Source organism: Schizosaccharomyces octosporus (assembly GCF_000150505.1).
Source record: "Schizosaccharomyces octosporus yFS286 unplaced genomic scaffold supercont6.1, whole genome shotgun sequence".
In the NCBI taxonomy this organism is placed as follows: Eukaryota; Fungi; Ascomycota; class Schizosaccharomycetes; order Schizosaccharomycetales; family Schizosaccharomycetaceae; genus Schizosaccharomyces; species Schizosaccharomyces octosporus.
In genome coordinates this window covers 1,899,488-1,926,479 of record NW_013185619.1, presented here as the reverse complement: position 1 = coordinate 1,926,479, position 26,992 = coordinate 1,899,488, and the positions used below count along the sequence as shown (strand labels likewise).

General features: G+C 38.2%; 13 protein-coding genes across 13 annotated transcripts; 5 read left to right on the top strand and 8 right to left on the bottom strand.

Annotated features, from left to right (window-relative positions):
- Nucleotides 1–139: 139 nt before the first annotated feature.
- Nucleotides 140–1,111, top strand: SOCG_03411 (uncharacterized protein; the record flags this gene model as incomplete). The annotated part of the gene is made up of 4 exons (XM_013161899.1): nucleotides 140–150; nucleotides 195–418; nucleotides 463–545; nucleotides 635–1,111. The coding sequence occupies 4 exons, from the start codon at nucleotides 140–142 to the stop codon at nucleotides 1,109–1,111; spliced, it is 795 nt and encodes a 264-aa protein (XP_013017353.1).
- A 165-nt stretch (nucleotides 1,112–1,276) lies between these two features.
- On the bottom strand, nucleotides 1,277–5,782 carry SOCG_03410 (DNA-directed RNA polymerase III complex large subunit Rpc1). Its single transcript, XM_013161898.1, has 2 exons — nucleotides 5,682–5,782; nucleotides 1,277–5,629 (listed from the first exon to the last, which is right to left on the bottom strand). Exons 1-2 carry the CDS (start codon nucleotides 5,703–5,705, stop codon nucleotides 1,436–1,438), a joined length of 4,218 nt encoding a protein of 1,405 aa, XP_013017352.1. The 5' UTR covers nucleotides 5,706–5,782; the 3' UTR covers nucleotides 1,277–1,435.
- Nucleotides 5,783–5,874: 92 nt separating this feature from the next.
- Nucleotides 5,875–9,469, bottom strand: SOCG_03409 (RNA polymerase II associated Paf1 complex). Its single transcript, XM_013161897.1, has 3 exons — nucleotides 7,870–9,469; nucleotides 7,647–7,820; nucleotides 5,875–7,602 (listed from the first exon to the last, which is right to left on the bottom strand). The coding sequence occupies exons 1-3, from the start codon at nucleotides 7,956–7,958 to the stop codon at nucleotides 6,189–6,191; spliced, it is 1,677 nt and encodes a 558-aa protein (XP_013017351.1). The 5' UTR covers nucleotides 7,959–9,469; the 3' UTR covers nucleotides 5,875–6,188.
- SOCG_03408 (Smc5-6 complex non-SMC subunit Nse5) lies at nucleotides 7,912–9,544 on the top strand. Its single transcript, XM_013161896.1, has one exon. It carries the CDS (start codon nucleotides 8,304–8,306, stop codon nucleotides 9,471–9,473), a length of 1,170 nt encoding a protein of 389 aa, XP_013017350.1. The 5' UTR covers nucleotides 7,912–8,303; the 3' UTR covers nucleotides 9,474–9,544.
- Nucleotides 9,405–11,122, bottom strand: SOCG_03407 (AP-3 adaptor complex subunit Apm3). The gene is made up of 2 exons (XM_013161895.1): nucleotides 10,905–11,122; nucleotides 9,405–10,857 (listed from the first exon to the last, which is right to left on the bottom strand). Exons 1-2 carry the CDS (start codon nucleotides 10,943–10,945, stop codon nucleotides 9,606–9,608), a joined length of 1,293 nt encoding a protein of 430 aa, XP_013017349.1. The 5' UTR covers nucleotides 10,946–11,122; the 3' UTR covers nucleotides 9,405–9,605.
- SOCG_03406 (uncharacterized protein) lies at nucleotides 11,053–12,375 on the bottom strand. The gene is made up of 2 exons (XM_013161894.1): nucleotides 12,229–12,375; nucleotides 11,053–12,183 (listed from the first exon to the last, which is right to left on the bottom strand). Exon 2 carries the CDS (start codon nucleotides 12,128–12,130, stop codon nucleotides 11,333–11,335), a length of 798 nt encoding a protein of 265 aa, XP_013017348.1. The 5' UTR covers nucleotides 12,131–12,183; nucleotides 12,229–12,375; the 3' UTR covers nucleotides 11,053–11,332.
- Nucleotides 12,376–12,716: 341 nt separating this feature from the next.
- On the bottom strand, nucleotides 12,717–13,817 carry SOCG_03405 (reticulon-like protein; the record flags this gene model as incomplete). The annotated part of the gene is made up of 2 exons (XM_013161893.1): nucleotides 12,717–13,458; nucleotides 13,588–13,817. The coding sequence occupies 2 exons, from the start codon at nucleotides 13,815–13,817 to the stop codon at nucleotides 12,717–12,719; spliced, it is 972 nt and encodes a 323-aa protein (XP_013017347.1).
- Nucleotides 13,818–15,914: 2,097 nt separating this feature from the next.
- On the top strand, nucleotides 15,915–18,194 carry SOCG_03404 (But2 family protein But2). Its single transcript, XM_013161892.1, has one exon. The coding sequence runs from the start codon at nucleotides 16,383–16,385 to the stop codon at nucleotides 17,592–17,594; it is 1,212 nt and encodes a 403-aa protein (XP_013017346.1). The 5' UTR covers nucleotides 15,915–16,382; the 3' UTR covers nucleotides 17,595–18,194.
- Nucleotides 18,124–20,625, bottom strand: SOCG_03403 (3'-tRNA processing endonuclease Trz1). The gene has a single exon (XM_013161891.1). The coding sequence runs from the start codon at nucleotides 20,595–20,597 to the stop codon at nucleotides 18,561–18,563; it is 2,037 nt and encodes a 678-aa protein (XP_013017345.1). The 5' UTR covers nucleotides 20,598–20,625; the 3' UTR covers nucleotides 18,124–18,560.
- Nucleotides 20,626–20,718: 93 nt separating this feature from the next.
- On the top strand, nucleotides 20,719–21,227 carry SOCG_03402 (40S ribosomal protein S25). Its single transcript, XM_013161890.1, has 3 exons — nucleotides 20,719–20,774; nucleotides 20,850–21,090; nucleotides 21,145–21,227. The coding sequence occupies exons 1-3, from the start codon at nucleotides 20,772–20,774 to the stop codon at nucleotides 21,162–21,164; spliced, it is 264 nt and encodes an 87-aa protein (XP_013017344.1). The 5' UTR covers nucleotides 20,719–20,771; the 3' UTR covers nucleotides 21,165–21,227.
- Nucleotides 21,228–21,299: 72 nt separating this feature from the next.
- On the bottom strand, nucleotides 21,300–23,394 carry SOCG_03401 (mitotic spindle checkpoint protein Mad1; the record flags this gene model as incomplete). The annotated part of the gene is made up of 2 exons (XM_013161889.1): nucleotides 21,300–23,233; nucleotides 23,283–23,394. 2 exons carry the CDS (start codon nucleotides 23,392–23,394, stop codon nucleotides 21,300–21,302), a joined length of 2,046 nt encoding a protein of 681 aa, XP_013017343.1.
- A 640-nt stretch (nucleotides 23,395–24,034) lies between these two features.
- Nucleotides 24,035–25,287, top strand: SOCG_03400 (phosphatidate cytidylyltransferase Ptp4). The gene is made up of 3 exons (XM_013161888.1): nucleotides 24,035–24,196; nucleotides 24,245–24,483; nucleotides 24,693–25,287. The coding sequence occupies exons 1-3, from the start codon at nucleotides 24,121–24,123 to the stop codon at nucleotides 25,032–25,034; spliced, it is 657 nt and encodes a 218-aa protein (XP_013017342.1). The 5' UTR covers nucleotides 24,035–24,120; the 3' UTR covers nucleotides 25,035–25,287.
- On the bottom strand, nucleotides 25,242–26,957 carry SOCG_03399 (ribose-phosphate pyrophosphokinase). Its single transcript, XM_013161887.1, has 4 exons — nucleotides 26,798–26,957; nucleotides 25,941–26,490; nucleotides 25,594–25,896; nucleotides 25,242–25,552 (listed from the first exon to the last, which is right to left on the bottom strand). The coding sequence occupies exons 1-4, from the start codon at nucleotides 26,902–26,904 to the stop codon at nucleotides 25,484–25,486; spliced, it is 1,029 nt and encodes a 342-aa protein (XP_013017341.1). The 5' UTR covers nucleotides 26,905–26,957; the 3' UTR covers nucleotides 25,242–25,483.
- Between the last annotated feature and the right edge of the window lie 35 nt (nucleotides 26,958–26,992).

Here is a 26,992-nt window from a genome sequence, read left to right as displayed (position 1 = left end):
ATAACGTTTACTGTATATATGGTTGTTACTTCGTTACTTTTGTTGAACCACTGGACGTGAGATTTCTAGCAAGTACTTCTTTCGCAAGTTTTAGCTTGTTGTAGCAAACAGTTCTTTATGCTTTTGATATATTTCTATTATGATTAATGTGTATGAATGCGCATGCTCAATGTTAAAGCCTAATGCCTAAATAGAGAATCGACAGTTTTATACGAAGCAGCTGCTTTACATTCGAGATACAAAGCCAATAATGTGCCTATTTCTGACATAGCTCTTCTTCTTGTTGGCAAAGAGTTTAATCCTGGTTTATACTCATCTCGTGATTTTAACCTTTCTATTGCCATTGAAGAGTCTGTGGAGTTATTGTCTAGGAATGGAAATTTAGATGTGCCTTTTTTTACAGAAAAGCTGGAACACTGTATGAAGCTTTCCTCGTAATATATTCATTTGTTAACACGATAGGCGAACTTTTAGGATCATCTCCTATTGGATACGCTTTGTTTGCAGATGCTATAGATGACAATGTCATATCCTTTTTAGAACAGGTATGTTATAATATAGTTTAAGCACGTTCGCCGAACAAGTAATTCGAGATATTCGGCTTAGCATTGAATTGTACTGACAGTTGTATTAGAGTCCGAATGTTGTGAAGTTAAAATTCTTACTTCTTTTCCCCTCGAATTTCAACTTGAATGAGTTAAAACTTTATAAAATCCCTGATGACATTCGAAATCTCGGTGGTGATAATTACATTCCCATTCCTTTTGAAATCAGTGAATATCCATCGGGTTATTTTTCAGCCTTACAAACGTTGGCACAACTCGATTCGACGGAAGACGAGAATTCTATAAATAAGAATTCTCAAAGATTTACTGTCGAAAAACTTCAGTCAAGTGCTTCACATTTGATAAAACGCCTTGAGGATCCCTCGCAATTTTCGCAGCAGGATTTGTTGTCCATTTCACATGCTTGTCGACTTTTGGATTCTATGGAAGTTCCTAGTGAGACATACATCAATGAAAAACTACAGGTTACTATGATATGCAATCTACAAAAGCTTTTACATTGTACTGATCTAATTGAGAAATACTCGAATTATGTTGCTGCTTAACTTGTTACTATTCAGCCGATGTTTCAGCCTCTGTCGACTTCATTATATATTTGCTTTAGTAAACTGACAAAACCAAGTACATTGCATAGGTCATCTATTCTTTGCCTCTCGATAATATGTTTTTGGAGTCTTTTACTTACAATAGCCTTATTCTAAAAAGTATAATTAATACCGGAAATCCTTTTATTTTATATTTATGTTAACGAGTCTAAATTCACTATATATCATTATTAAATCAAAAAAAAAACCAATGTAAATCCCTAATAACCAAATATTTTAAAGCCTTAAAAATGCCTTCGTATTATACAATGCAGCTGTAAGGAATTAAGCAGTCATTTTTAATTGAGGCAAGGAAGGAGTATCAAACAGAAGACGTTTTGGCTTTTGTTCCTCATCCTCTTCAGTTCTTCTAATAAGCTGGAATACATTTGTACCGATCGGTGCCAATTTTCCTAGTACAACACATTCACTAATTCCTTCAATTGAATCCTTAGCGAATCGAGCGGCCGCATCGAACAAGTGGTCCGTTGTTTTTTCAAAGGAAGCCAAAGCCAGTACACTATCTTTCATTTTCGATACACCAAATCTTGTAATTCCCAAAACTTCACCTTTGCAAGTCATAACATCACCTAATAACATAATGTGACGAGGATCCACAGTAAGACCATGCTTAGCCATTGTATAGCCAATTTCTGAGATGATTGAAGTACGAGCAGCCTCAATACCTAAAACTGCTTTCATTTCCATAACATGATTCGTTGTTGTCTTATCCCCCACAATACCCTCAGTATTCATGACTTCACGCAAACCGTAACCCTCCATAAAAAGTTCAATCTTGCCATCTTCTTGATTAATAACTGAACGATTAATTTCAGGAACGCCAGCCACAATCACATCAGGAAGAGCGCGTTTGTAATTTTGTAATCTATAGTATAATTCACTCTCGCCACTCTTACCTTCGGAGGATGTATGGACATGGATTTGCTGAAGGGAGTTATTCACGGTAACCTGCTGAGAAGGAATCTTCAACTTTCGATCGCTCCATATAGCAGCTGCTATATCGGCTAAGGTAATATCCAACTGGAGTTTAGAAATAGTACTATAGTTTACTTGGATAGCAATATATGCGGACATAGGGCCGTAAACTTCTTCAATATAACTGGTAACGTCCTTAAGATATGTTTTCTCAATTCTTCCCTTAACAACACGGGCGGAACGTTCATCTGAACTATTAACCAATTGACCGGTGATAATAGGAGTACTAATGGCTTTCGCTGCATTAATGATTTCTTTTATACGAGGCACACCAAGTGTAGTCTGCGCGGCAACACCAGCAAAGTGGAATGTTTTCAGGGTCATCTGTGTACCAGGTTCACCAATAGACTGTGCTCCAACGGCACCAACGGCTGTGCCCGGTTCAACTTTAGCACGCATATACTTTTCCCAACAGTAGTCTAAGAATGTGTTTAATTGTTTTTCAGTCACTCGGATGATGTTTTCCACGGATTTTTTAGCAGCGAGAGGTGCAAAATCGTCGCTCTCAAAATCGTCCATATCGTCTAAATCAGGTTCTTCAAGCATAGGAGACAATCCACGATTTTCGCGAACTTTAGCCATTTGGATTGCAATTTTCTGAGTCACAAACTTTCGTATCGTCTCAATAAAATCTCGATTGCAATTTTGAACAAACCTCTGTTGTGAAAGAGAGGTATTTGTATTATTAATAATCTGATACGGAAGTAAGGGAGGATCACGTTTATCACCAGAAATATTGACAGAATGAGTCCAACTACGAGAAAATTCAACAGCTTGTCCATCACCCTCCATATATGTGGGATCCAAACCATCGTCACCATATAAGAATTGAACAACATCGCTGTTGGAGCTCCGAACAGTTCCATCATACGCAGAAGAAAGATCTTCAAGAGATTTCATCAAACGTCTAGACATATAACCAGTTTCGGCGGTCTTGACAGCAGTATCGACCAAACCTTCTCTACCTGAAATTGCGTGGAACAAAAATTCAGTTGGGGTCAAGCCACTATAAAAGCTATTACTTACGAATCCTTTAGCCAAAGGATGCTTTGAGTTTTTGTGAAAATGAGGAAGTGATCTATCTTGAAAGCCGTCTGGAACACGTTTACCACTGATAATTTGTTGTCCAACGCAAGCAACCATTTGAGAAACATTAATCTTCGAACCCTTTGAGCCAGCGGTGGCCATAATCAAAGGTGAATTCATTGGTCCCAACTCATCCATACAAATTTCACCAACATCATCACGAACTTTCGAAAGGGTAGACGAGATCTTTGCTTCCAAGGTTGCTTCTTGGTCCAAACCAGGTTGAGTTTCCAAAGTACCCTTCGCATATTGCATAATAAAATCGTCTGACGTAGCATAAGATTTCTCAACCAAATCCCTCTTTTGAAGAGAAAGACTCTGTCCTGGCTGCACATCACTAATACCGATAGAAAAGCCTCTATTACCCATAAACCTAGCACACATTTTGGATAACCTAGTCATAGCTTCGGCAGCTTCCATTGAGCCATAGTCTCGAAGAATAACATAAAACAAAGAATTCTTCTTACCATCACCAACCACGGATTTGTCTACAACACCGGCTATAATTTCACTATTTCTGATCATTAGATAACCGTCTTTTGGGCACATTTCAGGAGTCTTGGACTTAATCCTACTGAATGAGCGAGTTTTGGCGTCTAGATTGACTTGAACAGGACTGAAACGGCTTGGCTTCATTAAGACCGAAAATAATTGTTTACCTGTCCAAAGACAACGGGGTTTTAATATTGCTGGAGGTGGCATGTCGATATGCATTGAAGCATCAACCATGTAACAACAGATGTTAGCAAATGACTTTCTATCCAAAAAGGTATCTTTCAACGATAGCAAATAAGAGGCAGTAATGAAATCTTGAGTGGCTGCAATAATAGGTTCGCCGTTACGAGGACTAACTAGGTTACTTTTAACACCCATCAATTCCAAAGCCTCAGTCTTCGCTTCCTGAGTTTGAGGTACGTGAAGATTCATTTCATCACCATCGAAATCTGCGTTATATGGGCCGCAGACACACTCATTAAATCTAAGAGTCCTCCATGGACGTACTTTCACAAGATGAGCCATGATAGAAAGTTTGTGCAAAGATGGCTGACGATTGAATAAAATAACATCGTTATCATTTAAATGTCGTTCAACGATGTCACCAATTTTCAAATCATCAGCTATACGATTTCTGTTGCCGAACCGTAAAAACCTTTTTAGATCGCTTTCACGATCGATGATGTAGTTGGCACCAGGATGAACATCTGGGCCATTTTTTATACATTGCTGTAAATATGTCTTGTTCTGAGTGGTGACCCTTTCAGGAAATGTAAGGATTTTAGCGATGCGGTAAGGAACAGCAACTTGATCAATTCGCAGGTTAGGATCAGGGCTAATTACTGTTCGTCCAGAAAAATCTACACGCTTGCCCGATAAATTACCACGAAAACGTCCGGACTTTCCTTTTAAACGTTGGCATAACCCACGAACAGGCTTTGAAGGCATATCTGAAGGACGCAAGCCTGGCATTTCGCTATTGATATACATTGCAATTGACAGTTGCATAAATTCCCATTGTTCCATTAAATTACTGACGGGGGTGCCCTTACTTAAAGCAGCACGAATAAGGGAACTAGTCCAAACAATTTCAGTAATTTTTACAGTCAAATCGTCTTCTGTGGTTGCTCCCTCTTGAGCAACTGAAGGACGAATGCAGATAGGAGGTGCTGGGACATACTGCCATAACAGATTCTCAGGTCGACCGAATTCTGGATCCATACCTAAAAGCTCACAATCAACGGGGTTTATTTGTTTAAATAAGTTCAAGACTTTAAGAGGGTTAAGATCATCGTGAGCTTTGGAAATATGCATTTTCAATTCAGGTATTGTCTTGATAGCTTCATCAAAAGTATGGCGAAACTCGCCCTCATCATCTTGAGATTTTCTAGCATAACGAAATCGTTCATGAATTATTTTTAACGGACCAGCCTTTTTCACAACTCCTTGCATGGAATCGCACACAGGACAGCGACGGGTTTTTTTACATTGATCATTGATGCGCTTACAGATTTGAGATCGCTTTAGATTATCAATCCCAGGGCGTCGTAGCTCCTTAAGGAACTGCCTCTTCTCAGGATCCGAGAGTAAGACACTTGAGCAATCTTTGCATATATTTTGCAAAATGGTCATCGCCGCTTTAAAATAACCAATATGAAAAACTGGCAAAGCCAGCTTAACATAACCGAAATGACCCATACAATCGGCCATTGACTCGCCACATGTAGTACAATTGATTGTTTTATTGCTTGTACCCATATGCAAGTCTAAAGCACCATGTTCAGCCGGTGACCTATCGGTCATAGTGTATAAATCACGGCTAAAGACTTCAACAGTAGCATCTTTAACAAACTCTTTTGGCCCACTGATGCCAAACTGCAAATGTTTGATTTTTTTGGGCACCTATTTTTTAGTTAGTTTTTCTGCATTCGGGCAATGGCTATGAAAAGCTTACCTGGTTATCAATAGGATCCTTCATAACTCATACAGTATTTATAATGATCAAATTGACAAGATGCTAGCCAAATATATGGCTTCTTGCAACACCAGACGTTGTTGGTAGAAAACAAATTTGTAAGCTCTTTATTTGAGATTTCATAATAATAACGAAGTCTACAGAAATATTACCGAGCACATATCATACCGCGTAAAATGAAGGAAAATTAGTGTTCCAAAAATGTATTTTAAGTCGTAAAAAAATTACTGTTAAAAGTTCTATCTAAAGCAACCCAATTCTTTCGTGTATACATCAGATACGGATCTTCTGACACGGCAAATAGGTATTCTTTTTTTTCTCTCTTTGTAAGAAAAACGCATTGTAAACTCTGATAATAATTACATTACGATATAAAGAAATGAGATTGTGTAGTTCTTGAATTTCAACGTGAGAATAGATCAAGAAACAGTAGGTTCATCATAAGTTTGACAATCAGTGGAAGGATAGAACATCAACTGAAGTAAATCAAATATTAATATCAATGCCAAAATCAACAGTAGCGATTAAATCGTCAATACCATGAACAGTCTTCTCACGAAGTCGGGCTTCCTTTTCAGCTATAGTGGTCGGCTCGTGGTCAACTGGTACTGGAACTGGTTCATTGATAGATATATGAGAATCTGAAGGAGACAATTTAGGAGTATTGTCCAAAGACACAGCATTTTGGGACGGAGCTGAAGTAGCGGATAAACCATCCTGATCGGGTTGGGGCGTTGAAATTCCAGAGGCAGAAACGGAAGGAGTCGTGCTCTTCGAATTTCCATTGGTAGTTGGCGGTGGTAAAGTTGTAGCGGGAGTTGCTAGTCTTCTCCGTTCTTCATTCATACGTTTTTCGGCTAAACGAACCTCAGCCTGGTTACGACGGCGATTACGCTCATTAACCTTTGCGAGCTGATCCATTTCTGAAAAGTTTGTTTGAGAAGTGCTTCCTACAGAAAGTTCTTGTAATGTATTTAATCGCTCTTCTAATTCTTTGGCAAGCTCTGTATTATTAGCAGATATGGCAGCTTGACGTCGCTGACGAAGACGAGTTTTTTCTGCAGCTAGGTTGGAAGGAACTCTTGATAATTCTTTCTTCCTACGAATTATATCAGACACCTCTCGTTCATTCAATAAGTACTGTGTCATTTGCTTAAGATCATCAAGTTTTCTCTCAACGAAGGATTTCGTTGGCATACTGAGTTTATCCTCGTTCATCTGATGAAACCAACGCTGAAAATCCGACTCCGTAAAAGGCTCGTTTGATAAAACACTAGCTTCAAAAACTCTTTTTGATCTTCCATGAAAGCATTCTAAATACGTTTTCGTGAGAACGCCTTCAACGCGGTATGGTTTTCGTCCTTCAGAAATTCCCTTTACCTGACATAATCGGTATACACCTTGCCCATCTCTTTCACCAATCTTAACTCTTGTGAAGCAGCCAGTAATTGTATTCTCAAATGTAGGGTGATACATATATTCAGCAACATGTTTACGACCCATGCGAATACTATTTAATTCTGGCAAACCGACTTTTGCTTCATCTTTTTCTTCTAAGTCTGAAGTAGGGGAATAGGGAGAAGCATCTGCTTCGCTTTTTTCAGATTCCTCTTCATAATCTGAATTGTAGTTCTCTTTCTTTGATTTAACCGTTGTTTCGTCAGGCTTGTAAGTTCGTTCTTGCCTTCTCTTCTTTAGTTCTGTTAACTTGTCTCTTTTACCAGCCGCTGTCGATGTCAAAGGCCTATCTCGAGTAGATCTTCTTGTTGTTTGTGCAGCATATTGATTATTTTGTTGACGAAGTCGAATGGCCAATTCACGTTTTTCCATTAATTTGGATATTTCTTCCTCGCGTTCAAAGAGTATGCTTTCTCTTTCAATTTCTGACATGGCCATGATTCTAAACCTCAATTAGAATACTAAATACAATCTCTCATGTGTTACCTTGCTCTATCTGCTTCGTCTTTAAATTTGCCCTCAAGCATATACGGATTTCGATATTTTTCCTCAAAATCATCTTCAGAATGATTTTCATTATCTTTTTCTGAAATTTCTCCATAATTTAATTCATTTTCTTCTCCTTGTTCTTCGTCTGAGCTACTATCCGAATCGTCGTCCCTAAAAGTGTGTCAATTGAAGGTGTTCTGCCCAAATAAATGCAACATACAACTCATCGTGCAATCTTTTACGATCATTTCCTACTTCTGCATCATCTACACCGGCTAATGCTAACAATTCATCTTGAAAGTCAGCCATGTTGGTGAAGGATAGGTCACCCTACCATACCAATCTACTACAACATAGCAAATACCATTCAGGTGCACATGCATACGCCTGTTAGAGCATGTTACAGTAAAGGATTGGAATTTGGTTTGTGTTTAGAGCTATGCCTATAAATTACTATTGCATGTTTCAGTAGAAAATTGACTGTGGCCTAGGAAAGTAAATATATCAAAGTTTCAGTTCCTTAACATTAGATTTCGTTGATTTTTGTATTAATACTCGTGTAAGAACTATATTAGTTCTTAAATCTGAAAAAGGACTCCTAATCAGTTCGATTGATTCAAAGCGGTGCTGTGCTGTGTATAGTAGCATAACGAAATGAATTATGCTTTGAAAGCGATATTGGAGCTTTGTATAGAGGAAGATCTTTTGATGAAAGCTCTTGGAGTCTTACAATATTTAGTTCAAGTATCTTCCACAAGAGTTCCAGCTTGTTATGTACAGTTATGCATAAGTCTTCTTGTTAATCCTGAATATCCACAAGTGAATCTTCAAGAGACTAGTCATCATGTGCTTTTACAAATTTTAAAAAAAGGACGTAAAGAGGATTTAATTGCTTGGTCATTTGAAACCGAATTGTCTGACTTTGACATTCCTCGTGATGAGAGCTTGTCACTTTTTTCAAAGCACAATATTTTCCTGAAAGACATTGACTTTTGGGATCTGGTAGCATATGCCTTTGCAATACCGGATGATGTGAATCGTTGGCTTCTGCTGCTAGATATCTGGATATTTGCTTTAGACTGTGATGCAAAATCAAATAATTCCTTATTGATGAAAGAATACTTGGGCGATGACTATTGCGAATTGAGTGATGCGGTAGAAATTATTTTGACTGGTTTCCTCCCGAAGCAGCGACCATATGCATCTCCATTCTCAGGCGATGATGAGGATGTTCAAAGAACGGCATTTGGTAAAGCATATTTATCAAATGAGACTGTTCAAAAACTGGAGACCTTCGCAGCTCGTCTCCTTCAATTGGTCTGGCTTTCACTTCCTAAAGGCCTCTCTGTCGTTGTACAACTAACAAAGTCTCATCATTTTCTGAGCCTAGTCGATTCTTATATTGAATCTTTTCCTCCGCAAAAACAACAAAGGGTTTTTCAATCACTCGGTAATTCGTCCCTCTGCTATTCTTTGAGTCAGTATTGTATAATGAAAGGAGCAGGTATATCTCTGAATATTCGTCATGTGCTGGATAGTTCGGTTCAGCATCTTAACTCATTTGTAAGAGGATTTGTCCCAAAAAAAAAGAATCGCCAGATTTTTCACCTAATAAGCTGGACGTTTTTCTTTTCTTCGTTGTTATCCGGAAAGTCTATCACTTTACATAAGGACAGAACCAGTCTTTTATTAGAACATATGAAAACGTTCTACTTGACATATGAGAAACTCAATATGGAAAAATTCAGTACTTTCATGAAACCTTTGTCGTCTTTAATTTATATATTGGAGCAGTTTGATGGTGCAGCGATACAGCAAAGATAAAATTAATCTGAGAATTAGATTCTTAAAAAAATAGAGCAAATGTACTAAAGTAGTCAATATATTATATGAGGAAAGAGTGTGTATTAGTAAGTAACATCTAAGAACGGCCATAAAAAAGACGTCGTGTGTAAGTTATTTAAAACGAACAGAAACATCTTGAGCGATTACACTGTGTTTTACGCCCTTAAAAGACTTCATATCTGGACGATTGCTAATTTTGAGAGAATCAATCTTAAACCGGGAAAGGATGGTAAGTGGATATTTATAATGGAGGGTTAGATGCTCAAGTTTAGGAAGCGCATTTTTTTCGGAGCTTTGATCACTAATTTCACTGATAGATAACTCCTGTTTCGAATTCAAAGTACCCTTTAGAACGTAGGCAGGTGAAGTCCATTCAATTTTTTTTATAGTCCATTCCAAAACAGCTCCGTCATCGCTGGTAGATTTTGATGGGCGGCATATGTAGTCACCATTGGTAGCGGTAACGCTGCTTAAAGAACTAGGTAAAGGAATCCTTACTTCAAGGTTTTCTATAGGCTTTTTTCCTATGTTTCGTATACGTATCTCAAAATTTCCATCAGTCATATTTTTTGCCTCCACGTTAAGAGGTAAAGGTTTTTGTTTGGATAAGTCGGTCTGAAAAGATGCCAGAACAAATTTTCCTTCTGGCGGTATGAACTGTAATTGCAAAGGACGATCTCTCCATCGTTTCACATCAATACAATTATGGAACTTTGGATTTTCCATAGTTGATCCAGGAGCGAGATATAGTAAAAGTTCAGGAATTCCAGATAACTGACTTTTACACTCAACGTCAACTTTTAGAGTTCCAAATACAAGTTGATGATTTCCATCAAATACGGCAGACACGCGTTCAATGATACGGATAAAAAACTCATTATTAGTATAGCGGGCTTTGGAGGTTCGCCAGGGCACTGTATTTTTATGGATAGGAGGCATATTAGACTGAAGACCAGTAACTTCCATAAATTTTTTCATCAGACTTGGGGTAGGAATAATGTCTTGCAAAGCGTTAGGCTCCATATTTATCGTGTACCCATAATCAATCATTTCCGTCAGAAGCTGTGCAATCAAAGAAGTGTTTTTCTCAATTACGGATGACTGAAAGCTTCCAAAATAAATCTTTATTATGTCTATAATCAGTTTCATCACATCATGTATGTACAGAGGTTCTGTATCGCGGGTTACCGGTATACATATTCGAACATCATCTTGCAATTGTTGAAATATCAAGGAATTCTTTTGATAAATGATAAAAGGGGGTTCTTCATTTCTTAATTTGCATTTTGATATTTCGTTTTTTATAAACTCTGAAGTCGCTGCCAAGATTCTACCTCTGGATTCAAGTTGCAGCAAGACCGATCTGTCAATTTTCGTTAGATTTAGTAAAATACAGAGAACAATTACTACCCATAGATATCAAATAAATAAATAGCTTCCAAGGCACTCATTCCCTATGACTAACGGGAGATTTGGTCCTAACAAAAAGCTTGAAAAGTACTGTAGGTTATGGTGTAGAATATAGAACTTTCAGTACTCTACTTGTGGTCGAGGAAGAAGGTTGAGTTGTAAAATCAATTTCAAATTAATTTGCAAAAAAAAAAAAAAAGTATAAAAAGTATAAAAATATATACATTAAGATTGAAAGAAGAATTGGGTATGTAGATGAAAATAAATCAAAAGAGTATATGACAACATGAAGATGCTTTTAAAAATAAGACATAGATATCATTAAGGTAAACATGAATGAGATGTAAATGCAAACGGAAACATCTTTGACATTAGTAGAATGCCAAAAGAAAAAGAAACAAGCAGAACTAAGTAAGGCAAATGGTAACTCAACAAGGTATTACAGAAACATCGATGGAACCAATTTGGTTACTATACACGGGAGGAGGCAAGGAAAGCGAAAATGGTCGATCTGATTCGACAGGGGTCTTTTTGCACAGTAGATAATTTTTTCGTGAATCGGATACTATATTTTCATCTACTAACAATAAATTGTCATACTGGTCAGCAATATTTTGGGAAGAGAAATTTAGTTGTTGGAAATCATGATGGTGTATGCGTGCCAAGTAGCGGCTTTCAAGAGCCTTGGTACATTCTAGTAAAGAATATTCTTTTTTCTTTTTATCCAAGAAAGGGGAGCGATTTGAAAAGACTGGTTTAGGAGGAGGAGTTCCGGTAGCTGCTTGAGAAAACTTTGCCAGATGGACAGATACCGGGGATTTTTGAAGGGCTTGTTCTCGTTTTACGGATTTGGGAGACTGAAAAGAAAAGGCTTTGGACGTTCGAGGGGAGGACGAAGAATAGACACCTGAATTTGTGGTAGCTGATGAATTATGAAGATCATGACTGCCTAAAGGGGCGGAAGTTGATTCTTCTTCAGACGAAAAATCTTGAATATCATCTTGAAATTTGTCCTTTTTCTGTCTCTTAGACGCTGAGGACTCCCGTATGGAGTGTAGGAGAGTTTGTTCGTTCTCATCTTCAACATCTTCTATATTATCGCGTAAAGGAGATTTTTGAGACTTTTTGGAGTGAAAACCAAATACATTCTTTGTAAGAGATCCCTTTTCATCAGACGGAGAGGAATGATTTTGTGATGAACGTACCCATCTTTTCCTTGCGCTCATGCTTGAGGAAGACACACGTATGTTTTATTAAGCGATTGTAGAAAATGCGATATCTTGCAAGAATGTTAGAATCAATCTATTGTAGAGTGGATACTTACATGGAAGGAAGAATCTTGATACTACGATTTGAGTTGATGGTAGGAAGGAGACGGAAAAACCCGAGGAAGGACTAAGGAGGAAATGACTTACAAAAGAAAAAGGCAGCTACGATTTACAAAGTAATGGAGTAGTTAAAAATAGCGTACTTATCATATAATCAAATATATAAAGTGAAAAAACCATGAAAGAATTGCCATGGTTGTCAACTCAGACAACAAGTAGTAATTCAGAAAAGCATCAGCATCCTTCATTTATTTATTCGTTAAATAAAATAAATGACGAAAAAAATATAAAGAGACATATTGTCGTTATGTAAAATAAACTTTTTTTTCACACAAAAAAGCGGAAACAAAAAACGTTTGGAACTGAATGTCAGTTATCCTTGACCAGAAAAGACCAAGGAAAAATTGGAATCTACTGGAAAACAGGTTCCTTCGGGTGGAAGGAACTAGTAGAAGCCATAGCTAATTGATTTCAAATTTCAAATTTATTGATGAGAAGAGGAGGTAGCAGAAGCGGCCTCGTGCTTAATCTTGTGGCTTTGTTGTTCAAGAGAGTGAACCAAACGCTTGATGGCAGTTTCGTTCATCTCATACAACTTGGGGAGGGTGAAAGCAAAGAGAACATTCCAGATACAGAGACCTCTGTAAGAAAGGAAACCAGAAAGGAAGTATTCGATGAAAGCGCCGATGGCAACGGCAAAAGTCAAGATAGGGCACTCAGCAAACAAGACACGTTGGAATTGGATGAGAAGAACGTTGACGACATCGATAAGGGAGTTGACAAAGCAGTCGATGGACTTTGTGTTGCAAGTGATGTATTTGTTGCGGAAGGGGGACAAAACGCCGCGACGGCCACCAGAAGCAAAGAGACCACCAAATTCAATGATAGAAGTGATCAAGAAGACATAACGGATGGTACGGAAGAACAAACGGGGGATGTTAATCCAAGCTGGAATGAAGAAGACGGCGAGGATGCTCAATAAAGTAGAGAAACTGCAAGAAACGTTCTTCCAGGTGAGAACGTGCCATAAGGCAGAAGCGACTTCAGGATCGACGTTTTGTTGAGATTGATTGGTGAAAGGGCCGCCACCAGCCATGGCAGGGCAGTGGTGTTGATCCTTAGGGTGAGGATGAGAACGATGATGGTGGTTACCACCGTGGTGCTTGGGGGCGCCGGAGAAAGGACCAGAGGGAGTGCCGGGAATACCGTCGTAATCAGAAGCGGTACTGGAAGAGGGCTTGGATTCCTTGGTAGGAACGGGAGTCTCTTGTTCGGAGTAGCGGGGACGAGAGTTTTGCTCAGATTGGTGGGAGGAAGAAGGGGACTCGGCGGTGTTGTGAGATTCCTTTTCCAACTTGCTACCGGGGATGACGGGGTGAGCAGTGCCGGCAGTAGGAGCGGGAGCTACAGCGTCAGTGGTGGAAGAAGGAGCAGAACTCTTGCTAGAGGTAGAATGTTTGGAGGAAGTAGCGAGTTGATCAGCGTTCAAGGACTGGATGAGTTGTTCAGCAGCATTTTGGGCAGAAGTGCTGTTTTCAGGAATGGAGGAGTGTTCAAAAGGGTTCATAGAATGTTGTTCAGACATTGTAGAGGGAGGAAATGAACAAAAAAGTTACTTTTGGGAAATGGGAAAAAAAAGGTAAGTCAATAAAAACAAAACAGAAGGTTAAGGAAAATCCAAACCAACGAAATCAGATGTGGTAAAGAAAAACGATAACTCACAAAAATCAAAATCTGCTATAGGTTTTTGGAAGAAGACAAATGGCTGTTGGTGATGAAAAGGCGTTAGCTCAAGGATGACGTTAGAGAAGGTCAAAGAATTCTCGTTACTATGATGTACAATACGATATCATTTTCTATCACATTGTAATATGATAATGTTGTAGGAGAATGGAAATGAAACCATTTCTTTCCCTAGGGAAGGGAATGAGTGAGTAAGGAAAAAAAAGTACATTGACATTGACATGGAAATTGACGATGCTATTGTGATACGAAAAGAGTCAATAGCAACAAACCAATATTTTATTTGCACTTTTTTTTTTTTTTTTTTTTTGGAGACTCTTCGAGTCTAATTTTTACGTCTGTTTTTTATTATTCTTTTGATTTATACACCTATCATTAGATCTACTCTACTCTACTCTACTCTACTCTAGTTCGTTGTTGTAATTACTGATAAAACAAAGTCTTTGGTATTTTCCTTTTTCTTTTTTGTCTTTATAAAATAAAAACATTTAGTTAGAACAAAATGTCTGTCGCTAATCTAATGTCTAGATTTCTTGTTTTTTACCATTGGTGTTTTATGCGACTGCTTCTTCCATCGTCCCATCCATTTAGATGAAGAACAATAAAAAAAGAAAAGAAACCAGTCGAGATTTCATTACGATAGATTTCTACTACCATACAGAAATTTAAAAAAAAAAGAAAACAAAGACACAAAAAAATAGACTCGAAGAGTCTGCAAAAAAAAAAAAAAAAAAAAAAAACTGCTGATTCTCATTAGGAAGAAAAACAATTTAAACGTTTCCTCACCTTTTTTTTTTCATTTCTATTGTTTTGTACTGTAATCCATTAGAAATGAATCCATAGTACATAGAATTTCACTTTATCACTCATAGTCCAAGTCTAAGTCTAGTAGTCTATGACCCATTTACCAGCCCACCACCCCGACTTGGCTACCCACTTAATCTAACCCAACTAGCTAAAACCATCTTGGCCAGCCAGCTTAGCCCAGCCCAGCCCAGCCAACCTCGGTAGGATCCATCTCCTGTCCTCCCTCTCAGTGTTTGTCTCTTTTATCCAGTCTGGTTCTTGCCTGTCAGTCCAATCCAATCCGATCCAGTCCAGTCCATTCCAGTCCAATCCCCCTATGAGAATTGTCTCGGGTTTTTTGTGGTCTCGTTCGTTCTTTGATTCTTTTTCAACTGATTCCCGTTATCGGTCGGTATCCTTTTCTTCGCCAATCACATCTACGAGACTTTTGCACTAGACTTGTTATTTCCAATTTCCGCACCACACAGTATCAATACCAGCCCGCTAGAGAAACCCTAATGAGACAGAGAACGCTCGAGAGTGGAGTATGGCGAGGAGGAGGTTGAGGAGAAAGGAGGGGATTTTTGAACCTTCATTCAATTCAATGACAGACAGATTTGAAAAAAAAAAAAAAAAAAAAAGTAAACAAACATTATACACGTGAAGCATATTTTTGTTTGCAGACTCTTCGAGTCTATTTTTTTGTGTCTTTGTTTTCTTTTTAGGTTGTTTATTGTTCTTTTTTTTTTTTTTGACTTTGACTTTTTCTCTCTCTCTCTGTGTCGTCTTTTTTTTTGTGTATACCAACCACGAATTTATCTTAGTGCACTACATTACACTGCAATACATCTCTTTTTTCTCTTTACCGTCCCTTTCCTTTCCTGCCCTATCCTACTCTCTCCTCCCTCTGTCTCTATTTTTGCTTCTTCTCTCTCTTTATCTATCTCCCCCTCCCGTATGCTCAGCTCAACCTACCACCGCTCTCACTATCCATAGTTTGTCCGTTTTGAACCCGTTTTCGCGTTCCAATTCGTTCCATCCCGACCAACGAGTGCCGAACTTCATGTGACGTCAATCACGCGATCGGCCGTTGTCATTATTATTTTCTCATCCCATCCCGATACCTCCCGGTTCACGGAAGTAACGAAGCGGATATAAATATAGCCTCCCTCCCTCCTTCTTCCGTTTTTTTTGAAACCAAGATAGCGAGGTTGACTTGTTTCATAAGGAAAGGTTCAGTGCTCCGGTAGCTTTTCTAATTTTTGGAATCGCTTCCTTCTCTATCTCATTTGTATAATCTTTTTCTCTTCGTTTTTTATTTTCGTTTTGGTTATTTCCTCTTTTCCTTTCTTGTCGTCTTCGTCTTGAAAGAAAAAATAAAAAATTTTTGTAAAAATAAAAAAAAAAGTCTTTTCCCCTCTTTTCTTTTTATTTTTACTCTTCTTTTCCTTTCCTTTTTCAACTTATTTCCCCTTATTGTTGATCTTGGTATACTTTCGTTTTCTATCTTTGAAAATTGAAAAATTTTCTCTATCTGTGTCATTTATTTAGGTATTTTTCACATTTCTCGTTTATCTCTTTCGGATTACTAGTTGTTCTTTTTCTGTTTTTTCTTTTCATCATGCAACTTTTCAATTCTTTCTTTGCTTTGGTCGCTTCGGCCTCTCTTTTGGTTTCTAGCGGTTCCGCCGCCCCTACCGATGGTCTTTTCAAGCGTATTGTCCCTAGTGACACTCAACCCGCTAAGCCCTACAAGTCTCCCGACTTGAACACTGGTGCCGGTATTAACCGCACTTTTGGTATGCTCTCTTTCCGTGAAAAGAGTGGTTACGATTATACAGTTTGGCACGTCTCTCCCACCACCGGAAAGACCTACCTTCGTCCTTGGGACGATGCTGTTGATCCCTCCGTCTTTATGATCGATGAGGCTTCTTTCTTGCGTCTTGCTTCCGATAGCAACAAGTTTGCTTTCATTGGTCACAACCAAGACCTTCAATTCACCAACCACACCGACTACAAGAAGAAGCAACATGACGACGGTAGTCACCGTGTTGACTTGACTCAACGCAAGCCTGCCAACGATTTTGCTGCCACCCAAGCTTGTGGTAAGTTGGATCCTTTCGGTTATGTCTTGAAGCGTTCCGGTAAGGGCTTCATGCACTGTGGTACTCAAGTTTTCGTCGGTGCTGGCCGTAGCATCGACTGTGAGGACATCGACTCTGTCGCCTACAACCTCTCTGACTACCGTGCTCAATACACTGGTCTTTCCAACACCTCCATTGCCTCTGAGCCATACTACTCTAACCGCTCTGCTGACATTCCTCCCAAGTCTGAGCGTCTTCAACCCCACGGTATCTACAACTACAACTACAACAAGCCCGACAAGCGTATGCAACGTTTCACCATTCCTCGCGTTAGCAATGCTGACGGCCAAAACCAATCCGTCTTGCAAACTTTCGACGTTCCCTACGGTCGTTCCTTGTACTATTATACCAGCTGTGCTTTGGAAGTCCGCTTGAACAACGAGTTCTTCCCCTTGAACGTTTCTTCTTCCAACGGCCCTGCCGAATTTGTTGTCTACAACATGTCCGGTAACCCCAAGAAGCAAACTACTCCTAAGAAGGGTCCTCAACGTCTCCACGAGGTTGCTCGCTTCCAATGCTCCAACAAGGGTTGTGAATACACCACCAACATCGCTTGCCCCCGTGCTGGTCACTCTCACACTTACGAGATTGCCGCTGCTAGCCCCGACACCTCCATGTCTTGGGTTCATACTCTTAGCCCCCGTATTGGTATGACTATGTTTGTCTACTCCAATGCCAACTATGATTAAGCTGTTTTTACAGTTGTTTATATGTAAATACGCATATTTCAAAATCTTTGCCTAATACAATTTTGTTATTATGCTCTTCTAGTGTTGTTCCTTTTTATCACCTGTTGTCTATATTAATCTTTTACGCTACTATTCCTGGTTCCTGAATCGGTTGTGTCAGGAACTGGTCGTTTTTAGTTTTGAAATTGGGTTCACCTAATGCTGTCTTTTCTAGCGTATTGCTGATTCGCAACGTGAACTAATATATAAGAATAAAAATTTAATTATCCATGTATTTTTGAACAAACAAGTCCTTTTGACAATTTATTGTTTGTTTACTTTTATTGTTTATACTTTTTTTATTCTTGAATTAGAAATCGTTTTTTATTGTCAATTCGTCAATTTTCGTTTTCGTTTGTGTGATTGTCCATTTAAGCAAAAAGTATTAAGGTATGTATAGGAATATGCGAATCCTATCATAACAAGACATGAATGAAAAACGCAAGAACTTTTGTATTTGTTCAAATGTTTTAGATTAGTTTTCCTTGTTCAATTAATTCATTGATTTTCCCCTATTTTATAGTCATAAGAATACTTTTATTTTATTTTTTTTTATTTCTCTATTCATTGTATGAGGCTACTTACTACTAAGCAGGTAATTCGCAAAGTCTTGCTAAGTATATTTTTTGGTTCTATTTTTCATCGTATCCGTATTTTAGCATAGCATGTCAAAAGTATTATAAACATCTTCATAAGTTTAATCTTTTGGTGATATATTATGAACGTAAAAACATTGCTGTAATCGTACGGTAAAAAACAGTGATCTTCTCCCTCCTGAGCTTTTACAAAAGAAAGTCAAGCTATGTTCAGTCTAGCATCATTCATGTGTCATACTATAAGTGCAGCAAACCAGTGACTGTAAAACAGCTCAATCTTAGCAAACACGAGTAAAACCGTTAAAGAAATTTTACCGTCATGGTTTTTGTCTCACGAATTTTTTTTATCAGATCGGAATGTAGATTGTGTCCAACGCATCCCATCTCGAGCATGAATTGTCTTATGCTTGGGATAAATAGACCAATTCGGTCCATTAGAAGAATTGTCCGTAGAACGAGTACTAAAGTGCGTTAATATTAGTTGTTTTGCTTGCATTTTCTTTGCAATCATCAATGCTTCAGAAATGGTCGAATGGTATCTATTGACAGCTTCATCACGTAAATCATCTTCGAATGTGGCTTCATGCAACAAAACGGTTGCATTCTTTCCTGCCCTTGCTAACTTCATATTTGGACGGGTATCCGAACTGTAGACCAGTTTCCCGCTACTTTTATGGGACAAAACAACAGAGTGGGAATCAGCTATATGAATAGAAGGAACCGTATATAAAGATAGATTTTCTGACAAACAATATTCGTTTCCTATGCCCACAGTAGAAGCATCTACAAAGTGAAGACGTTTTATTATCTGAGAAAGTCTAGCAGATTCACTGACCCTCGACAGCCAGAAGCGGAGCGATCGGGGACAAACAACAGTTAGTTTAGAGTCAGAACTACGAGTACTATTATTCCAGGTTAAGAGAATATTCACAAGTCCAAGCCAGTGATCAGCATGCATATGGGAAACAAAAATTAAACGGAGTTGTCTCCATACAGAATCAAGGTTTGTTCCATATTGCCGTATCAGCTGAGAATAAGATCCTTCACCGCAGTCTAGTAAAACAATATTATTATCCACATTTACCAAATAGCAGCTCAAACTTCGATACATTGTTGGAGATGTTGCACTCGTCCCCAAAATATCCACCACATAACCTTTAGAAGACTCCGGTAATGAATTAGATAATCGAGGTTCAACCTTAGTATTCTCCTTATTCTCACTCTTAACCAAACACTCTTGGTTTGACAACTCCAAACTTAAGCCTTCTTCCAGTTTCAGGACATTATCAGGAAGATTGCAAGTAGTTGACAGATCATCTGACAAGAATCCACGACAACTAGGAAGCACATTAACAGATTTGCTTCTTTTAAATGTTGGCAAATCCTTTCCAAGTTCAACACACGAAATAATATGCTTGATATTTTGAATTTTTGGGTGCTCCAAAAACTTTGCATAATCGTTACCCCAAACCCCTTTATCAAGTACATGGATAATACAAGAAGGAAAATCTTGCTCCCAAGTATTTACATAATGCAGAAGATCGTTGATGGCCGTACGACTACCACAACCAAGAACGACAAACTTTTGTCCCGGTTTAGTAGGACCCACTACCTGTTCAGGACGTACTAATGTTTTGTTGTCACTAGCTAAGACCGATTGCCCTTGACAAAGCAAGCCATTAGCTTTCCCAAAAGGTACACCTAAGAGCTTTGCCTTCACGGCATCAAAAGTGCCGTGGATTGGCACAGTCATGAAGGACAAGTATGACCACAAAGGGAAAATTTCTCCCTTTATCGTGCAAAAGTTCTTTTCACGAAACTCAAAGCTTTCATGATCTTCCGAAATCTTATTTTGAAATGGTATAACGTTTAACTTCAAGCTACTGCCTGAAGTTAAATTCTTGGAATTGGCTATAAGTGAGGCTATACCAGAAGGAGCGTGCATATCCAACACGGTATCAATTTCGCTGGACTGAACGTACCCTAGAAGACCGGCTGTAGCGCTCCATGGATTGTAGTTTCGGCCACTTCCAGGCATCATGAACGATCGTAATATTTTCCCGCCATAATTAAGTGGATGGTTTCGAAACTTCAGTTGCATCAATTCCCCCATATTTCCAATTAGATACTTTCTATCGTCAAGGGTAACACACAACAAAGGAGCAATTAGATTGTCGGCAGCTACATCGCTTATCACGTTCAAAGATATACGGTTTGTATTCCTGTTTTCTTTTCTACGCGCAATTTGTTGACTGACCCATCGCAATTGCACGAATGTTCCAACTTTGCTGGGCAAAGCATGGTTTAACATTATTTTCGGGGTTTTTTTATATAAAGTACATAACTTATTGTGTATTATATTTTTCATACCATGCCTGAGAAATTCTAACGAAAATTCAAACCCGTATACTTTCCACAGGACCTTTGCGAACTAACAGTTGTTACTTGGTTCGTATAGTAAGTTGTTACTTATAAAACAGTCACATCTGGTAGGGTCAAAACTTTTCATGTGTAACTTTCAATCCCTAGGTAAACACTAAAAATGGTATGAAGTTTGAAGTTTGGTGGTATTCTAAGAAGATTTACCACTTCTCCGGGTGGTTAGGCTAACAGTATATAGGCACCTAAGAAGAAATGGTCTAAAGGAAAAGTGAAAGACAAGGCTCAACATGCCACTGTCTTTGACAAGAACCTTATCGACCGCATCAACAAGGAAGTTCCTGCCTTCAAGTTTATCTCTGTTTCCGTCCTTGTCGACCGTATGAAGATGAACGGTGCTCTTGCTCGTATTGCCATCAGAGATTTGGCTGACCGCGGTCTCATCCAAAAGGTTGACCACTCATCCAAGCAATTCATTTACAGTAAGTTCATTATCGTTTTTTCTTGGTTTTGTGGCACTACTAACGAATCTTTAGGTCGTGTTCCTTCTGCTTAAAATGTAAGAAGAATGGGTTGAATAAAATAAAAGGAATTGAGTTTACGTTGCGCGTTCTTGTATGTAGATAATAAGTAAATGTAAATGACCTATAAATAATTAGAGGTTTCCTTCATATTCCGATTTGTCGTTACACTATTGCTCATTCAAGGTAGAGTGGTCATTCTTATCAATCAGTTCCAAGGTCAAAGCTGCTAGCATTCCAGGGATTGTTTTTTGTTCATCACACCAAAACTTCACCAATCGCTCGAAATCTGGACTTGAAGGTTTTCCCACCAATTTCATTGTACTAGTTTCACCATCAAAAACAAAAGCAGTATTGCTTTCGTTTGAATACATTGATGTAACACGTACACTTCCATTAGGCAGAAACTCTATTTTATACCCAAATAGCGAATAAATTGCCTCTCTGAATTCCAAAGATTTCACAGAAAAGATCTCTTTCAGTCTCTGTATCCTTTTATCTCGATCTAAAAGCTCCTTTTTGAGTTCCAAGGTTCTCCTATTAGCTAGTTCCAGCGACTCCATAGGTACTGTTTGAATAGCTTTCTGTTCTAAAATCTTCTTGTAACCCTCATTCTCTTTTTCAAGAAGGTATAGCTGTTCTGCTTTTACTCTTTCATGTTTAAGCGTAGGATTCGATCTATGTTGAAGGACTTTGGAAGATTTAAGCTCTGATATTTGTATAATTTCTTGTCTCAACTCGGCGATTATAACTTCTAGCCCGTTGATTTGGTCTCTTAGGAATCCTTCAGTATTCAACTTTTCTTGTAGCTGTAATTGTATATGTTGATTTTCTCGATACAACTCCGTTATGTAACCAACATCATCTTGGTCTTCTTCCCGAGGACGTTTTGAAGACAACGAAGGATCTTCTGCTGTAGCACCGTTGTTATATATCTTTGAATTCTCAAGCAAGATTTTATATTCATCAATTAACTTATTGAGCGACTCAATTCGTTCTAGCTTTTTCTGGTTAGAGCTTTCGCTATTCATTACTGCTTCTTCGTCATCATAGCTTTTCAAGTTTGCACGCAAAAGATTTATCTCCTGATTGGCTAAAAACACCTGGCGTTGAAGTCGACGAGTCTGTTCATTGATTTCTAAAATTTCTTTCTTAAAGTCTGCAATCTTCTTATTCAATTCTACGACCATTGGAGGCCCCTGATCCCTTTCTTGGAGTAGCTGTTGTGTGAGGTCCGAGACGCGCTCGGTCAGGGCCTTATTTTCAGACTGCACAGTCTTGAATTTCTCTGCAGCAAGCTCTGGAACATCTATATCCGTAAATGTTTTTCTCCATGTATTCAATTCTGATTGACTTTTTTCGAGATCAACGCTCAGGGTAGCGACCTTCTCTTTGTAGTCTTCGTATTGGTATAGCTTAGCCTCGAGATCAGCTTTTTCTTCATTTAAAATTTCAACATTTCTCGAGTTTGTGCTAAATCTTTCAATTATAGACAGGTGTTTTTCCTGAAGCTTTTCCAATTCGGAAACTCGTTCAAGTAGCTTTTGGTTAGTATCTTTCAACACCAAAGAATCAGAAACTTGATCGACAGACTCTTTGAGTTTTTCTATTTCGTTGGTAAGATTTTGTATTTGTTGCTCTTTATCCAGGAGTTCATTAAGCTTTATGTCTAGTTGATCTTGCAAAGAAGTGTTACGACTCTCTAATTGAGACGCGTTCTCTTCAAGAAGTTTGTTCCTCTGTTGGAAATCTTCAAGTTTTAAGTTTTTTCCGCTTAATTCTTGCTGTGTTTTCTCTAATTCAGTTCTGAGTGAAGAAGTTTCCTGGGTAGAATCAGACTTGACTTTTGAAAGTTCTAGGACAAGTGACCCATTTTCAGATCTGAGTCTCTCAACGACTTCATGATTATTAGCCTCTCGTTCAGAGTCTTGTTTCTCTATTAAAGAGAGGCGAATTTGAAGGGCTTTGGATTGTTCGCGCTCTTCCGTTAGTTTCGCGAGTAAGTCATTGCGTTCTCGATCACTTTCAATTTCTTTTTGTTTCAAATCATTTTTTGCGTTCTCTAGAGCAAATTCAAGTGATTGGACACGGGCAGAATCCTTTTCTGTTTGATTAGTATGATGCTTTAAATAATATTTTCAGGGTGCGCGTACCAGAAATTGGTTTTTTGGGGGCAGGAATAGAAGATGGTTTTTTGGGAGCTGTTGCTAAAAACCTGGGCAATTGCGATCGAGAATTAAACGGATTTCGAGGTGAATCCGCCATGGAGGTTGACAGCTTGTTCCATCTGTGTTTTGGGAAATACAATTATTGACATTACGGAGGGCGCGTAATACTTCGTTGATAAACATTGTTCTTTTCAATTAAGGAAAATAGTATCTTTGAACATTGTATCCTTATAAAATGGTTATTAAATTAATGGATGAATAATCAACAATTTTTTCTTGTATACTTCGCTACTGTGATGACAACAGACTCAATTTAACCATACTGAAATAAAAGAAAGACGGTTGAAACCAAGCTTGATGTAAATAGTCTTAATTTCTGCGCTTGACTTAGAATGTTATTATCATATGTTTAAATTGCTATAAATCTCTGCGATCGATAAATGGATTTGATATTATCTAGTTTTATTGTCAGTCAAGCGTACAGTTATATCTTCTTTTTCCCAGTATGCACAGGAATTATTCAAAGCCAGAAATAAAGTAAAATGAATTTTAAACATTAAAATAGTTGTCTTTCATTAACAACAACATCACTAAAGATGGCTCCGGTAAACCTTTTATTGACTTGTTTATTTATTTATCTAATGGGTACGGGCCCAAATTTATGATTTGTTGTAGCGAAAACATATAGGGAAGATGAGGAATCAGTTGATATATGGTATACGGCACTGTAAGACAATATTGTTTGTTGTTCGGTATCGTTATAAAAAACTCCATAGTAAACCTCGAGTGTATAGAGTGAAATGAACAGAGCAAGAACGATCTAATGTCGACAAAATTGACTTGGTCGCAATGGTCTAAAAAGAATGAACTTCCTAGAAAGCTCTTACATACATCAATTGGTAAGTGGAAAACGATTTGGATGAGCACTGGTTAACCTATATTGGCAGGTTTCATCACGTTAGGATTCCAATGGTATGAATTTCACGCTGAGCAAATTACCCCGTATTTAGCATTGGGTTTTATTTTAGTCTTAACAGGAGATATCATAAGATTCCAGTGGCCAGCTTTTAGCCGCTTGTACAATCGAGTTATGGGTCCTTTGATGCGTGAATCTGAGAAAAACAATTGGAACGGTGTTATATTTTATTTAGTAGGAACGTTAATTGTGTTAAATTTTTTACCAGAGGTATGTTTAAAACTGTGGAAGGCCGTATGCCATTAGAGATGAACAGCTGAAAGACTACATTTCGGGGTTCTTTGACTTTATCTGAAACGAATTGAATTGTAATAGAGAATTAGAAAAAGATCCCGGTGACTTTCCTGCTCTTTAATATTTTTTATCTTATTTATTGACATGACCATGTAAAACTGATGTTCTAACGATCATGCGTTTAGGAAATTGCGGTAATGAGTATTTTACTTCTATCTTGGTGCGACACGGCAGCTTCTAGTTTTGGTCGCAAATATGGAAAATACACACCAAAAATCGCTAAAAATAAAAGCTTAGCCGGTAGTATTGGTGCATTTGTTTGCGGGGTCTTAGCATCTTTTGTATATTGGGGAATTATTCGGAGGGGCCCGAATAATCTGGCACGTCAATCTTGGATGCCCTTTCCAGTACTTTGTGTAGTGAACGGACTAATTGGTGCTGTTGCAGAAGCAATGGACGTTTGGGGTTTAGATGATAATGTGGTGATTCCCGTTGTGTCCGGTGGTTTGTTATATTTACTAATGTGAACCCATTACCCTATTGAACGCTGTTCCATATGTGCGTGCTTTCATAAAAGTAAAAACAAACCAAAAAAGCCAGCTAATAACCATCGATGTTGATGCAGCTACTAAATGACTTCCTTGTTCTTTAATTTTTTCCTCTAACATTCCGTTATGTATTCCGCATGATATCCGCTTTATTCCTCAAGTTATTTAACAATCGTTTTAATGTTTCCTACCATAGATTCCATATCAATGCAATTAATTGATCTAAAAAAAGTATATTTATTAAGAAGTTGTCTGAAAAATATCTATTTTCTGACCCTTAAAAAAACAAACAATAGCAAATCAAAAGTATCCCAAAAAGAATATGACAATCATAGTTAAAAATGTCAAAGCTTTTTTGTCATGCCAATGGAGAAAACTGCATTGGCAAAAAAAAAACAATAAATATGTACAAATCGATATCAACGGCTCTAAAACCAAACATTATTTTGGTCATATAAAATGGAGATACTTTCACCATTGTGTATGCGACGGATAGCCTAATAGTGTTAGTACAAAATAGTAATTTCACTTGACTTACCTCAGCGAAAGTAGGAGAAACATCAATTACGTCGAAACAATTACTTGGTTCTATTGTTTGTGGTGCTGTATTGGTAACAATTAATTTGTCAATACAGGATTGTTTAACACGCTCAATGGCATCGCCAGACAGGACGCAATGTGTAACAAGAGCATATACTTGGCTAGCTCCATGCTTCTTCACGAATTCGGCGGCACTCACCAAGGTAGAAGCAGTGTCAATTAAATCATCAATTAAAATCGCTATTTTGTCTTGTACATCACCAACAAGCATTAATGAGGTTCCCGACTCGTGACGGCGGTTCTAAATAAATTAATACACGGATCTTCAATGTTAACAAGACTTACCTTATGAATCAAAGCAAAATCCAAACCTAAAGAATCAGCTATAGCAGTGGCCCGTTTGGCGCCACCAGCATCAGGAGAGATACATACTCCATTTTGATAGTCGGGAATGTTCAAAGCAATGTAGTGTTTCAATAACGGGCGACCAAACAAATTATCGACAGGAATGTCAAAAAAACCTTGAAACTGAGGGTCATGAAGATCCATAGTAATGATGTGGTCAGCACCAGCACACATCAACAAATCAGCAACTAAAGTTCCAGACTGAGCAATCCATGATTGATATGGAGAAGTGCGCTTTGGTTCTATACTTCCTTTGGCGGAAGACCCTAAAAGAGGAGCACCCCGAGAAGAAAAAATTTGGTCTGGTTGACGACTATAAGGAAAAACAGGCAAGACGGCAGTGACCTTTATGGCAGAGGCAGTTTTACACGCAGAAATCATAACCAAGAGCTCCATTAAGTGGTCGTTAACTTGACCGGAAGCCGGGCTAATAATATAGACATCGCAACCACGAACAGATTGTTTCACTTTCACAGAGGTTTCTCCATTGCTGCAAAAAGAGTTAGCCTATAATTTACAGATATTGATCAAGATAGAAATCACAAAAAAGAAAAAATTAGTAGATTAGGACGGCATTTGAAGACTACTACTGCAAATACGTAGCTCTAGTACCATACTTGCATTGTTTAATACACTTTAACTATGCACGCTTCTTCATTCGTCGTCACATATTTGCGCATCCCTTTTGTACGAGTAACGTTTTTAGCTTTTTGAAAGAGAAGGAATGTCAATTCATTTAACTTTTTGTTGCCCACATCCATTTCCTTTTGCTGTCCTATCACATGTGAAAAACATACCTAAATTTTCCAATTTCGGCGCGGCCAACGTCCAAACATAAATGTTCACATATGGCCTCTGTTAATCGTGGATGCGAATCAGTTCCAAAAACCACTAAATTTTTCATTCTTTGTCTGTTGCACTATAAGTGTGCTTTCTAAAAATTATTGTACTCAGTTCAAATCTGGCTCTCACCGCAAGCCGAGAAATGTTCG

Bases quoted from the DNA above. Each gene is read 5' to 3' on its own strand.
- SOCG_03410 (XM_013161898.1), bottom strand. From the start codon at position 5,705: ATGAAGGATCCTATTGATAACCAG. The intron at 5,630-5,681 runs GTAAGCTTTTCA...ACTAAAAAATAG, and splicing joins AGGATCCTATTGATAACCAG to GTGCCCAAAAAAATCAAACA.
- SOCG_03409 (XM_013161897.1), bottom strand. From the start codon at position 7,958: ATGGCTGACTTTCAAGATGAATTGTTAGCATTAGCCGGTGTAGATGAT. The intron at 7,821-7,869 runs GTATGTTGCATT...ACACACTTTTAG, and splicing joins AAAAGATTGCACGATGAGTT to GGACGACGATTCGGATAGTA. The intron at 7,603-7,646 runs GTAACACATGAG...ATTGAGGTTTAG, and splicing joins GACGAAGCAGATAGAGCAAG to AATCATGGCCATGTCAGAAA.
- SOCG_03408 (XM_013161896.1), top strand. From the start codon at position 8,304: ATGAATTATGCTTTGAAAGCGATATTGGAGCTTTGTATAGAGGAAGAT.
- SOCG_03407 (XM_013161895.1), bottom strand. From the start codon at position 10,945: ATGAGTGCCTTGGAAGCTATTTATTTATTTGATATCTATGG. The intron at 10,858-10,904 runs GTAGTAATTGTT...GAAAATTGACAG, and splicing joins TATTTATTTGATATCTATGG to ATCGGTCTTGCTGCAACTTG.
- SOCG_03406 (XM_013161894.1), bottom strand. From the start codon at position 12,130: ATGAGCGCAAGGAAAAGATGGGTACGTTCATCACAAAATCATTCCTCT.
- SOCG_03404 (XM_013161892.1), top strand. From the start codon at position 16,383: ATGCAACTTTTCAATTCTTTCTTTGCTTTGGTCGCTTCGGCCTCTCTT.
- SOCG_03403 (XM_013161891.1), bottom strand. From the start codon at position 20,597: ATGAAAAATATAATACACAATAAGTTATGTACTTTATATAAAAAAACC.
- SOCG_03402 (XM_013161890.1), top strand. The intron at 21,091-21,144 runs GTAAGTTCATTA...ACGAATCTTTAG, and splicing joins ATCCAAGCAATTCATTTACA to GTCGTGTTCCTTCTGCTTAA.
- SOCG_03400 (XM_013161888.1), top strand. From the start codon at position 24,121: ATGTCGACAAAATTGACTTGGTCGCAATGGTCTAAAAAGAATGAACTT. The intron at 24,197-24,244 runs GTAAGTGGAAAA...CTATATTGGCAG, and splicing joins GCTCTTACATACATCAATTG to GTTTCATCACGTTAGGATTC. The intron at 24,484-24,692 runs GTATGTTTAAAA...TCATGCGTTTAG, and splicing joins TGTTAAATTTTTTACCAGAG to GAAATTGCGGTAATGAGTAT.
- SOCG_03399 (XM_013161887.1), bottom strand. From the start codon at position 26,904: ATGAAAAATTTAGTGGTTTTTGGAACTGATTCGCATCCACGATTAACA. The intron at 25,897-25,940 runs GTAAGTCTTGTT...TAATTTATTTAG, and splicing joins ATTTTGCTTTGATTCATAAG to AACCGCCGTCACGAGTCGGG. The intron at 25,553-25,593 runs GTAAGTCAAGTG...TAACACTATTAG, and splicing joins TTTCTCCTACTTTCGCTGAG to GCTATCCGTCGCATACACAA.